The sequence below is a fragment of the Talpa europaea genome (genome assembly GCF_964194135.1).
Source record: "Talpa europaea genome assembly, chromosome: 3".
Lineage (NCBI taxonomy): Eukaryota > Metazoa > Chordata > Mammalia > Eulipotyphla > Talpidae > Talpa > Talpa europaea.
In genome coordinates, this window is record NC_140069.1 from 3,925,705 (window position 1) to 3,938,682 (window position 12,978).

The 12,978-nt window shown below is 53.1% G+C and overlaps 1 protein-coding gene across 2 annotated transcripts in view; it reads right to left on the reverse strand.

The window, feature by feature from the left end:
• Positions 1–607: 607 nt before the first annotated feature.
• KHDRBS3 (KH RNA binding domain containing, signal transduction associated 3) overlaps positions 608–12,978 on the reverse strand; it is a gene marked incomplete at both ends in the record, with an annotated part of 120,002 nt that continues 107,631 nt past the window's right edge. For both annotated transcript variants that reach the window (XM_084230295.1, XM_084230294.1), the window contains 2 exons: positions 608–699; positions 2,487–2,545. In XM_084230295.1, coding sequence (XP_084086421.1) covers positions 608–699; positions 2,487–2,545 — 151 coding nt within the window. The remainder of the gene's footprint in view (positions 700–2,486; positions 2,546–12,978) is intronic.

Below are 12,978 nucleotides of genomic sequence, written 5' to 3' on the forward strand. Positions count from 1 at the left end.
AATGAATCCTTTCCCTGTTTACAACTATTTATAAAGGCCTTTTTAAATAAGAAAAACATGAAACTGTTAGCTCACACACACGAAATTTCTTTCAAAAGTTTATTTAGTATCAAGCAAGAGGAGACTTTGCTTAACACTACAGAACATTTCAAGACTCGATTACAAAAGAATACCACATTATTTGCACTTGAACTTGGCTTCCCTTTTTACGCAGGTTGGCAAGAGAAAAAAAAAAAAACTAGCATATGGCTGAAAGATAAAATAACTAGAGTGTATGGAAACCTTTAAAATGAAAGGTGAGGCTTATGTTAAAAGGATGGATTAACATATTTAGTAAACCTATTTTTTTGTTTAACACTAGTTAATCAAAGTTATTTTTTTTTTCCTTTTGATGACCTATTTTTTCAGATACAGACGGGAAATAGCAAAATTTTTACATGTCTTTTTTTGTCTGCCCAGCTCGATGTTTCAACAAAGTAGTTTTAAGTTCCATCCATTCAGATTTTAAGCATTTTGATTTATTTAAAAAGGGATTGTTCATAGAAAAAAATTACTTTGAACAGTATACAGGACGGGTGGAGGTGGGCATGGCACACCAGACAGACAATCAGTATCTGCCATAGGGCTGGTCTCTGTACACGCCCTTCGAGGTCCTGGAGGCGGGCGCCTTGTGCCTGGAGTTTGTCCAGTCCTCCTGCCCTGCAACCGGGAAGAGGAGTCACAGTTAGATCACCGCGCGGGCCCACGGCATCATCTTTCAAAACCTCACTCAGCTCTGACCCACGGGGACGTCACGCTGCAGACGTGTATCCCTGATGGACTGAAAAAAAAAAATTAAAAACAAAATCCCAGGGAATTTGTTTGAAAAGAATTAGAAACACAACGGGAAGTGGCTGTCTGAGGAGCCGAAGCTGCTAGTGTGGAAAGACAACAGATCGGTGCGTCTTGCAACCCGGCGAGGGTGTTTCTTTGGCCTCTGGCTTCAGAAATGCCCACAAGCTCAAGGAGCCAAGTGAAGCACCTTTGCTGAAGGCGAGGACATGGTGAGGGGGGCAGGGCATGACACAGGAGGGGCACTTGGCTTTCTTCTACCAGCAAGAACAAAGAAAACACAGACACACATCCGTGAAGGCACAAGGAGCTGCCACCGGAGAGCAGAGTGGGGACAGGCAGGTCGCCAGGGAGGGGGCCATGCAGCCTCCAGGCCCTGGGGGGAGCTTCGGAAGCTGTGCCTGGTGGGACCCCAATACCACCTGAGAACACAGGAGCCCCCGGGGCGATTCCGTCAGCTCCCACTCAGGGTGATGCTGAACCCCCTCTGGCGTTGGTGAACCCCAGGGGGTCTCCGTCTCTAGCTCCGAAAGTTAAATCCCACCCGTTCAACCTCGGGGCTTCCACCGCGAACCCCACAGCTCTGACAGCAAACAGTTAACTTCCTTGCTGAGCAGCGGGCAATTTCAAAGCCATGTGTGTCCAAGAGACCAATTTTAAAAAGCTGTGAAGGAAAAATGCTTCAAATGACCTCTTCTTTTGATACAAACATGCAATCAGCGTCATCCCTTCAAGCTAACTTGCATCCATTTAAGTCGACAGCATTCAGCAAACCAAGGTATTTTTTCTCTTAAGTGTTCGCTACAAATAGCAAAAACAACAACAAAAAAAAGTCCAAGGTGCGGTCATCACGGCTTGGGGCAGGCGATAGAACAAAACACACTTCAAAAGGAACACTGGAAAATGGCTTTTCAGTGATGTTCCAGAAATGTCACAACATCCATTAACCAGGACCCCGATTCAACAGGCGGTGGGCGCAGTGATGGTCAGAACCGCCCGCCAGGTGAAGCTGCCTGCACTGACGTCCCTGCCTTCGGCGCAGGGACTTCGTGCCACTGTTACAGTGCCGCTGCGGAGACTTCTAGGGCAGCCTGTCTCCTACATATGGAGATGCACACACAGACCCCCGCGTCTCCACCAGCCCCGCCGCATGGAGTGGGGTCTGCAAGCCTGCTCTCTCCTCCCTGCTCAGTGCTTTGCTGAACTTCATGGAACAGCTCCCACTGTAGTGTTTTTGGAGGACTGGGGACTGAAAGTGAATTAAAATACCAGGATGGCAGCGGGAGAGTCCCCCTAGCGCTCGGTGGCTATTGCGGTGTTTCCCCTACTGGTGGGGAGCAACGAGGATACCCCGCTCTCAGGACCCGGCCCTGGAGAACTACTCCACACACGAGATCACGGGCACACGCATGGCAATGCATCCAAACAGAGAGTCTAAGTGCAACCCTGATTTCATGCACGTTCCTGCCAGTCTCTAGTCCTCTTTAAAAATTAACCTGGAATCCTAAAGGGGCTTCTAACTGAGCTAGGCGTGCACGGATGAGCCGAGAGGAAGATGCTGTTTCACGGTCAAAGTGTCTTTATGACTCTCCCTCCAGTGAAGGCCCCGGTGGGGCTCCCGCGGCTGCGCCCCCGTCCTGGCCGTGGCCACTCACCGTAGGAATCGTAGGCCTCGTCGCTGAGCCCGTGTCCATAGTCGTAGTAGTCAGCACCGCTGCGCCGGACAAACAACACGGAAAGCAGAAAGAGGAAGACACGGTCAGGACAAGATGACGTGGCTGGGAGTTGAAATCACAATCAGCAAAGTGCTCAAAACTGAAAAATAACCAATGAAGAGGAGGGCCAGGCGCTGACGGCAGGGCCTGCTGAGGGGACGGGGCACAGCGGCCTCAGCATCACCCCAGGCGCCCTAGGCCCAAGGCTGACACGGACAGTGGCGTCTGATGCTTCCCCACGGCCAGGGGCCTGGCAGCAGCTGCCCCAGAGACACACCTTCCTGGAGGACCGAGCCCGGGGAAGGGCTGGGCGCAGGCAGTCTCGGCGCCGTGCACCGAGGCCGGGGAAGGAGAGGCCACAGCTTCCTCCCAATGCGTGGAGCGTGTATAGAGCCAGGATTTCATTTCCTCTTTGGCCCTTGTCTGCCAGGAAGTCCGGCGCTGTGTGGCAGCGGGCACGCCACTTCATAACACGGTCACAGGAGGGAGGTCACTACCTCATCGGTGCCATTGAGGCCCCGTCAGGAATCACCCCCGCCCGGCGGGACGCAGCACCAGTACCAAGAACTGAAGGAGCGGCGGGGGCTGCCGGGGTCTGCCCTCACCTGACACGGCCCGGGCAGGGGCTGGTGCCAGGCCACTCTGCTCCAAAGGAAACCAGCCTCCATCTACACGGCGTATGTGAATTAGGCCTATTTTCACAGGGACACGCTTGTGAAAGGTCTAGACTAAACTGTAAGCAGATACTCTGAGCCCACAGCAGCCTTTCTGAGTGTCTGGGGGGGGGGCACTCATGCCCAGGCTTCCTGCCCCCACCCCCGCGTCCCTTGTCGGGAAACCGTCCTCCTGATTCTCGCAGCTTGGACTGTCCTGGAAGGAAACATTCTCATTATCCCAACTTCATGCAATCAAGTAAGACGCTCTAATCAAAATGGAAAGTGATCCAGCACAGCGGCTGAACAGCTCAGGCCCAGACACCAGGGCCCCCGCAGCTGTCAGGTCCCCCACCCCGAGGAAAGGGGCCACCGTACCCCCCCCCACACACACAGAGAGGACCTGGCAGGTCAGACATGCTCGGCCAGCAGGACAACCTCAGGGGACAGGACAGCCCAGGGGGTCGACTGCAGAGGCCACGCATGGTCCACCTTCCCTTTCTCAGGTAAATGGCACCAGAGACAACCGGCAGCTCCGTGGCTCCAGCAGGGCGAGTGAGCTCTGCCCTCCTTCCTGCTCAGACCGGGTGAGGGGCACACCTGCCGCTGCTACCAGGGGGGGCTCTTCTGACCTCTCCCCCAGGCTTGGGCTTCAGCCTGAACACCCCTCCTTGGAGGTCCTTCCTAGCCTCCCAGGGTAGGGTGGCTCCCCAGGGGAGTGTATTTTCACCACCCCACTCCTGGCCCCCACAGACCCTCCCTCCACATGACCTGAAGGATGGGGTGCGGGGACCAGGGCTGCCCCATCACTGCTGTGTCCAGGACGCTTCCTGAAGCGAGCAAGGCCTGGGAGGAGGGTGCAGCCAAGGCCGGCCAGAGGCTAGGGTGACCAGGGCAGCCAGGGCAGAGGGACAGCGAGGCAGGACACAGGCCGAAGAACCGGCAGTTCTGACGGCGTCCACAGTGCCTGGGCAGGCCACTCTCGGCGTCAAGTGCAGCCTCCACGTGCAAGACAGTGGCTGGTCTAGTCCCCCCGCTTGGCCACATCCCCACGGCTGACGAAATATGGTGTCTGCCCCGCGGGGCCTGGAGCTCTCCGCTGGACACACAGGGAGCCCCCCGGAGCCCACTGGGGGAGGCCCACTGCGCTGAGCCCCATGGTCCAGGGCAGGCCTTGCTCTCTTCCCGCCCAGCGGACACTCTCGGCGGTGGCGGTGGGCTCACGTCTTCCCGAGGACGCACAAGGAGTGTAAAGGACGACCGAGTTCTAAAAAGGTCTTCAAACTGACAGCTGGCCCTCCTCAGCCCCAGCCCCCGCTCCTCTGCTGCTTCTCCCGGGCCTGCACCCCTGATCTAAATTAAATCTCCAGGCTTCTCCGGACCAGGCGGTGGAGGGAGGCGGCGCCCCCGTGCAGGGCGGCAGCGCTTAGAAGCAGCTCAGGGACCCATCGGCTCGCAGCTGTCCCCTCACAGGGCACTCCCGGGGTTCTCTGCTCCTGAGGCTCCGCTGCCGCCGCCAGGTGTAACGTGCTCCCCCCAGGCTCAGAGACCCTCCTCCTGCTCGAGACAGCAGTCGGGCTGCAGGCACACAGGGCCACGCGGTCAGGGCGCACCCAGCCCGCCTGCACCCTCCCTGGACTCAAGGCCCTCCTCCCGCTCTGGAGCCCTGGGCTCCTCGGCAGGCGTGACGCACGCGGACCTTGAGGAGGCAAGAAGAGGGACTCCGGGGACAGGGGCAGAGCAAACTCACACTGAAAGGACCAGCGCAACAAGCCGCCGCAAAGGGAAGCCGGTGCCCGGCCGGGACTGTGCCTGGAAACACCAACAGCACTTCCAGTGGAACATGTTCTCATGGTGACGACAGAAATTCAGAGACAACGGTTTTGAGAAAACATCACATCAAGTCTCGGTCAGGACGCCGAGTCTGCACTTGAGCCTCCGAGCGGGCACCTCGGAGCTGTCTGTCTGTGTGTCTGTCTGTCTGGGCCCCCTGCTGTGCTGTCATACCCCAGGCCTGGCCTGGTGCCCCGCCGGCCTGTGCGGGGCTGCCTTCTCCACGGCTCTGCATCCGGCCCCATGTCGTCACGACGACTTCAGTCTGCTGAGCGTAACCTGGCTGGTGCTTCGCAGAAACTTAGCGCTAAATACGGAAGCCTCATCTCCGCTCCCGAGGTCAGAAGTCACATCACAGGGGTGCTCAGACACACAAAACCTCGAGGGCCTTGAGTATTTTATGTCCATTGCTTAGACAAAATGAAAGTAACCTCTTTACAAAACTGAAAAGAACTTTCTTTAGGCGCCCACTGTTCACTGGAAACTCTAAGTGGCAGGTCCTGAGACCAAGACTCAGAGGCAGGGAGTGGCGGCTTCTGACCAAGCCACGCTCCTTATTAAGTGAGCGGAGCCGTAATCAGCGTGAGTGCAGACGGGGGGTTTGTCTATGAAGTGCTCTAACACAATTCAGCATAAAAGAACGGGGGTGAGGGGTGTTTTCCAATGAGCAGAAGGATAAAAGAGAGCATAATTTGGCCCAGCAATGGTTTGCCGATAAGACAATCTTAGTTTTGACAAGTGAAAACTCTAAACTGACATGTTCTATCATTTCTCCCGGTTTCTGATTATTTATTGCGAGACTGTCATCAAGTCAAGAAGCTGGGTGCAGCTGAGCCCCACTCTCATACCTGTCAGTTCCATCTGAATTGCTTTCACAGCGTTTCATTTCCTGCACCTCAAATGTCTATTAACCAAAGACGTGTCCTACTTCCCAAGGATAAGCTAAAACCCCAGCGTATGGCAAAGGGGAAAAAGCACTAAAAATCTCTTCATTAATACAACTTATAACGTTAATAACAGGCAAGAAAACACAGCAGACCAAGCACACCCCACCCCCTCGGAGGACCCAAGGGCACCCCTGCAGCGGAGCCAGAGCGTCCCCCATGCTGGCACTCGGACCCCCACCCAGGCCTCCCTCCCAGAGCATCTTAATTCCATCCACTGAGGACAAGAGCTTCCAGCACGGGGGAAACGGAGGGCCAGGAGCAACCTTGGTGCTGCAACCCCGTTCTCGGCTCCCGCTAAGTCTGCCCCCAGCAACAGGTGTTGAAGGGGAGGGTAAACCTGGGCCAGATGCCCACCCTGCACAGGAGCACACCCACCCCCTGTCCCTTCCACCTCAGGCCTCTCCTCCAACTTCTGCTTGAAGTTCACAGGAACTAACCCCTCCGGCGCTTTGTAGTGCTGGTGCCGGTCCTGACCCAGGGCCCGCTGCCCTCCCGCTAAGCCTGGCCCTCCAAACAGGCCTGGGTGGGGTCCGAGTGCCAGCGGGGGGACACTGGCTCCCTGGACACACCCTGTCCATCAGCTGTGCCTCTCCCTGTCACACCTTCAGTCTGGTCATTACCGGAACTTGCACTTCCCACCGGCTTCAACCTCAGATGTCCCATCTGACTACGGTTTCCTCTCCCGAGCCCCCAGGAGGGGGGCTTCCTAACACATCTGCTCCCCACACTGCTCCTCTCACCTTTCTCCCCTCGTCATGGCAGCCAAGACGTTCTGGGTGGAGGCCTGGGTGGGGTCCGGGTGCCAGCGGGGGGACACTGGCTCTGCTGCAGGGGTGGCCCTTGGGTCCTCTGAAGGGGTGCGGTGTGTTTAGCCCGCTGTGTTTTCTTGCCTGTCACTGAACAGTTACAGGAACCCCGAGTCGCCACACCCGAACTCCTGCCCCGCCACTGACCAGCCCTCATCCTTGATCTTGTTTCTGTTCTGGGCTCACAGCTACTATGCTTTGATTTTGGCCATTCCTTGAAGAAAAAAATCTTATCTGTGATCATTATGATAAAAGTTATATTTTAGCCAACATTCACTGAAGGCTTGTCACGTGACGCTCAAAACTCAGCCACCAGCCCCAGGGTGGGCCCCGTCCAGCTTTCCCTGTCTATTCAGCTGTCTTTGTTCCTTACACAGACCATGAAGATTTTTTACAGACAAAGGAGAATAAAGGAAAAGTATGTTGACAATGAAATCTGGGGGGCTCCCCTTGTTTTCTGTAACCTAGATAACCGGAAGATCTGAGACTCCTTTAGGGTAGCTGGTTTAAAGACCTGCAGCTGCCTTCCAGGAGAGCCTTGCTTATATAACAGCTCGTCCTGACATCTGATAACATGGCGCAGGGAGGTGCTGGGCCCGCGGTTCCAGAACCAGGCCGTCCAAGCTGCAGGGACGGAGAGTGAAGGTCACTGCCCGCTCACCTGGGGGCAGCTCTGCCACGCCCTGGCCTCTCCTTGGCGTGTGTCCCCTGGACCTCCTCCTGCAGGCTATCCTACTGCTTGAGCCACTGTCCCCTTGTCTGGGAGAAGAAGGGGAGAAACTTCCCTTCGCTCCTCCTCCTGAGTCTCCTCAGTGTGCTCAGACTGAGCACGGCTGTTCCTCTTGAGCCTCCTCACCGGCCAGTTCCAGACAGCAGGGCCGGCTCTGAATGCGCCCGTGGCCCAGCCCCCTTCTAGGTGCACTTGGCCTGCCTCCGCCAGGCAGCAGCTCTACTGGGTCTGCCCTCCAAGGGCCCACGGCGTGTGAGGCCCCTGGGTGAGGACAGGATTCATGCTCCAGACAGCCTGCAGCTCACTGGAGGCTCAGACCCCCCAGAGCATCAGTGCAGAGCCGCCTTCGAGGGCCCTGGAGCCGCGCTTGGGCGCATGGTGGTGGCCGCTGGGAGGCCGCCCGGCAGGTGTCGCCCACAGTTTGCACGATACTCAGACTTTGTGCGTTGTTTCTCTGCAGCCAGCGTGGCGGGAAAAGCAGCGAGCGCTTCAGGAAGAGTCGCGCCAAGGCCCCACGCTGTGCTCGTAGCTTGAGGAAACCGTACTTGTAGTTTGAAAAAAAGAAAGCTGGTTTCATTTCAAAGTGAGGATTCCCTCCTCGATGAAGCGGTAAAAATGACAACATGGGCTGAACCGACAGGGCTGTGCGTGCCCGTCACCGGCCGCGTGGTGGGATAAGAGCCCTGCGCAGCTCGGGGGGCACCGGGCACTCCCCGCTGGCCACGGGCCCTGCTGCTCTGGTCATGGAGCGTTGGTTTCACTGGAAAGAGTGAACGGGCGTGAACAGCAGGCCGGCCACGGTCATGCAGACGGGCTCGCAAAACTGCAGTGACCTGTCCCTTCAGAGAGGACATCGACAGCGCCGGGTGCCAGGGGCGCCATTCGAGCTCTCGGGCACAAACGAGGAACCTAGAAACCTCATCTGCCACTGTCAAGTGAGAGCAAGCCAGCGCCCTGAGACTCCCCGGGACTCCCCGAGACTCCCGAGGCTGCCCGTGGCTGGGACAGATGAGGTCTAACGAGAGGCGTCGCCGCTTCATGGGGCCACGCTGACTCGCTGGACCCAAACTGCTCAAACGACCCTGCGTAATGCCACAAAATCCCTCACGGGAAGACAGAGAAGACTTTTCAACCCCAGAGAACATGGAAAGCTCAATGGCAGGGGTCAGAAGCGACACTGCGGGAGCGAGTTTGGGGTCCTGTCCAAGAAGGGCCACCCCGGGGAAGGCCTCCCCACACGATTCCCTCCTCCAGCAACGCGCTTCTTGTCCCAGTTGCCTCAACCCCAACAACACGGCACATCAGAATGACTGCAGGGGCAGATGCCAGGAGCCAGCCAGACGGTCGAGATGTGCAGGGATAGCAAGCAACGCCACGATCTCTTACTGACTTTTCTGCTTTAGAAAATGGCGACTCGCCATAAAAATAGTTGGTTGCAATGCAATGAGTTGATTTGTCCATATTTCGTAATTACTAAATATTTTTAAGTGTGTGTTTTAGTTCTGAACATGGTATTAACATAGTAACAGATATAAACATGTTCATTAAAATGTTTTGAGTCCCTCGCTCATTTTTGAGGCAGTCAAGTAGCAATGGGACCTTGAGACCGAAAGCTGGGAGCACCACAGGCCAGGGAGGCTGGTGTGCAGGGAGCGTGAGCAGGGCCTGTTAGTGCAAAGAGTGATTCTTTGATCTAGAGAAGCGTCTCCTCTTCCGTGCACCAGTCAGGAGGCACCTGCCCACTCCCTCCCTCCCTCTCTGCCTTGGGGCCATGGAGCCAGCACAACCAGGGAGCCAGCACAACCACTTAGCTTCTAGTCCCACACAACCCCGTGATGAAAACCCCCATCTTTGGGGGGCAGCCAGACAAATAGGGCTTTTAAGGCTGCTCAGACTTATCTGCAGGGCAAAGACACAGACCCTCCAAGCCCATGAGAAGCAGCTAGAACATGGGGATGGTCTCAGCAGTCTGACGGGTACGTGTCTTGCACCGAGAATGCAAGAAAACAGAAGACACTTAAGTTGGAGGTAAATAATTTTCTTTAGGAATTAAAAACTGCGTATTTGCCACTACTTAGAACATTAAATTATTCTGAATTTAAAAAGTCAGATAAAGCTTATAGTTGAATCTGAGAATCTCCCTCTCTCTGTGTAAGAAAGGTTCAGTGATCCTATCAGCTCACAGCAATGGAAGGCCTGATCCCAGAGTGACAGGCCGTGCCGCGCTGGGCGCGTCCGGCTCGGGAGAGCATCCATCATCACGAGGGTGACGGGGAGGGAAACAAAAGCAAATTTTAAAACTTAATTTTACCATGTTCCTTAAGCCTGGAAATAAGATTTGGTTAAAGGAAAAAGTGGGAACTGCGGCTTTTAAGACAGTGTGGGCAATTATTCCTGCTCCTTATTCAAATAATTTTCAGTTACAGTGGGTCCCACTGATGAAACTGGTTGATGGCAAGCAGGTATGCCATAAAATATTTGTAATATTGTAACTGAAGATTTGTCCTGTACCTTTTTTTTCAGGGATGAAATAATATTTTAAACTGATAGAAAAGCAGACAGATCTTTTTCTCCTCTGCTAAATTTTTTTTTTTTTTTCAAAAATGAAACTGGTTGGACCTCCCCGGTGGCACAAAACGGGTCGAGCACAGCTCTGTGAAGCTGTTCACAGCCTCTGCAGCGTGGGTTCAATTCCCGGCCTGCCAGGGAGCTGACCCACATGGCGTCGTAGACCTTTCCTGACTCCCTGCTGCTCCCTTCAGCAGTGTCTTCTGTCCGTCTGCCTGTTCTGCTCCCCGCTCTGTCTCTCGGAATCCTCCCACCCTCCCGTGCTTCTGGCCTGTACCCCAGCTCTTGCATTAAAAAAAAATAAATCTGCTAACTTCATAAAGCTGACATCACACGGGAGGACGACGCTGACCTGCCTCTATGAGAAGTCATGGCGAGGAGGCCACAGAGCGTGAGACCAGCAGCCGAAGGAGACGGGCAGGACCCCAGGGAGCCCTCGCCCATCAGAGCTGGAGGAGCGAGACTTGGGGACAGGGCGGAGTCGGGGGTCCTGTCTGAGGCATAGGGACTCCCTCACAGAAGTCCTAAGCTGGGCTCATTTTGGGCACTTCTGTGGTTCTGAAGGGCAGGGCAGAGGGGTGAAGGGGCCAGGCAGTTGAAGGAGGCAGAGGTGTGTCTAGGAGAAAACACACACCTTCCTCCCTGGCCTGTGCCAAAGGCCAAGTCCTGTTTGTTATGCTGAGTAACATGGGAAGTTGCTGGGGTCTCCAGGGCTGACGAGGGGGTGGGCAGCCAAAGGGCTCTGGGACAGAGCCCTGGGAGTGGGCCCCTCTGAGGGGCCGCAGTGCCCGGAGCACAGGGTCACTGACCGTGTGATGCTCCTGCCACAGCCTTTGCCCATTATAGAAATGGGGCCACTTGCTTCTTCCTCACCGAGCTGTGGCTTCTCTCCCTACGTTAGGTGGGACGTCAGAGATATGTGTTGCAAATACTGGTTTCCCCGTCTGTGGCTAATCTGCTCTTAAATAATGCCCTCTGGTTAAAAGATGTTTTAAATGGTGTTGAAGTCAAAATCATAAATTACTGTCCGGTGTCTTATTTTACTCAGTGTCCACCATAAGAAACGTTCGCTTACCTCAGGTCGTGGAGGTGATCTTCAGTATTTTCTTCTAGGAGTTTTATAAATTTATCTTTTAACCTAAGGTGATGAAAGATCTCAAGTGAACATTTGAGAGGTGTGTGCATGGTGGTGAATCAAAAATTTCTCCACCTACACATGAATCTCATTGTTACAGCATGATTCACTAGAAAGCCTGGTCTTCACCCACGGAACTGCTTTAGCGCCGTGTTAAAAGCAACTTTGGGGGCCCATTCTGGATAACTATCCGTCTCTTATTTATCCTTTCACAGCACACACTGTCTTGATTCCTGTGGCTTTATAATCTGGCAATCAGTGTATTACCAGTTTTTCTCTACCAAGATAGTTTTGGCTATCCGGGGCACCCCAAATATCCATGTATTTTAGAACCACCTTGTCATTTTCTTTAAAAAGAGGGGGGGAAAGCAAGCAGGAATGTATATTGGAATTACACTGAATTTATAGGTGACTTCAAGGAGAAGAGGTATCTTAACACCACTGGGTCTTTCAACCCCAGAACATGAGGCCTCGCCATGTAGTCCGGCCTTCCTTACTTCCTATAAGCAATGTTTAGTTAAGAGCTGTCAGTCTAGAAGTCTTGCACAATTTGGGTGAAGTCATTCTAAGAATCCTCATGTATCACTGGTGGAAATTTAAAATGGTAAAACAATTTTGAAAAACAATTGGGAGTTCCTTCAAAGGCTAAATGTAAAGTTAACATACGACCCAGCAATTCCGCTCCTACTTATCTTATAAAAGATCGTATCTTTTAATTATACTTGCATAAAATGTCCAGAAAAGGGAAATATATAAAAACAAACACGAGTTAAAGGGTTGCTGGGGTGGGGTAGAGGGGTATATTGTGAGAGAGGAGAGCACTAGCTAGAGCAAAAAAAAAAAAAAAAGGGACTATGCTGAAGATTGTTCAAATCCATACATTTATCAAAATTCATTACATTTTTAACTTAAATGATGAATTTTACAACAAGTGAAAAATGTCGATAAAGCTGTTTGAAAAGGTCTTTCAACGCTACTGTCTGTGGTCTCTCCCGAGGACCATCTCAAGATAGTTCACTGCCAGGGTATGGAGAAGCCTGCTTCCTAAACCGACGGAGAAATCATATACAACTGAGAAACTGGCTTATTAATTTGAGTAGCTTTCTGGTGAATCCCTTAGGATTTTCAACCATATAATCGCACCAGCTGGGCGTAAAGATAGCTTTCAATCTGCTCGCCTGTCATTCCCTGTCTTAACCACTGACGGGGCTCAGAACGAAACAGAAGGCAAGTCCAGGGCCCAGCCCTAGGAGGCAGCACTAGCTGTTCAGTTACATGTGACGCTAACCGCATGGTGTTTTAAAATAAATTTGATTTAAAATTCAATTAGATAGAACACAACCTGGTATTTCCAGTTTGCTCAGGTTTCTATGTGTTATTCATCATTAATGTATACTGAATTGTATCAAGTATTTCCTGCATCTGTTGAAAGAATCATATATATTTTCTCTATTACTTAATGAGATGAATTACACTGATTGAATGTAATGTTACATAAATCTCGCATTGCTGAGAAAAGCTCCACTGGATCACGAAAAATTACCCTTTGTGTATATTAGTAAATTTGATTTGCCAATATATTTTGGTAAAGAAACTTGCATCTATGATCATGATAAAATCTTGGTCTACAGTTTTACGTATTTTGTGTGTGTGCGTCTTTTTCTGATTTCGGTGTCAAGAGTTATGGTGGCGGGCCTCCTGGTGGCGCAAGGGGTTAAGACGCAGCCTATGAAGCATGAGTTCAATCCCCGGCAAGGGAG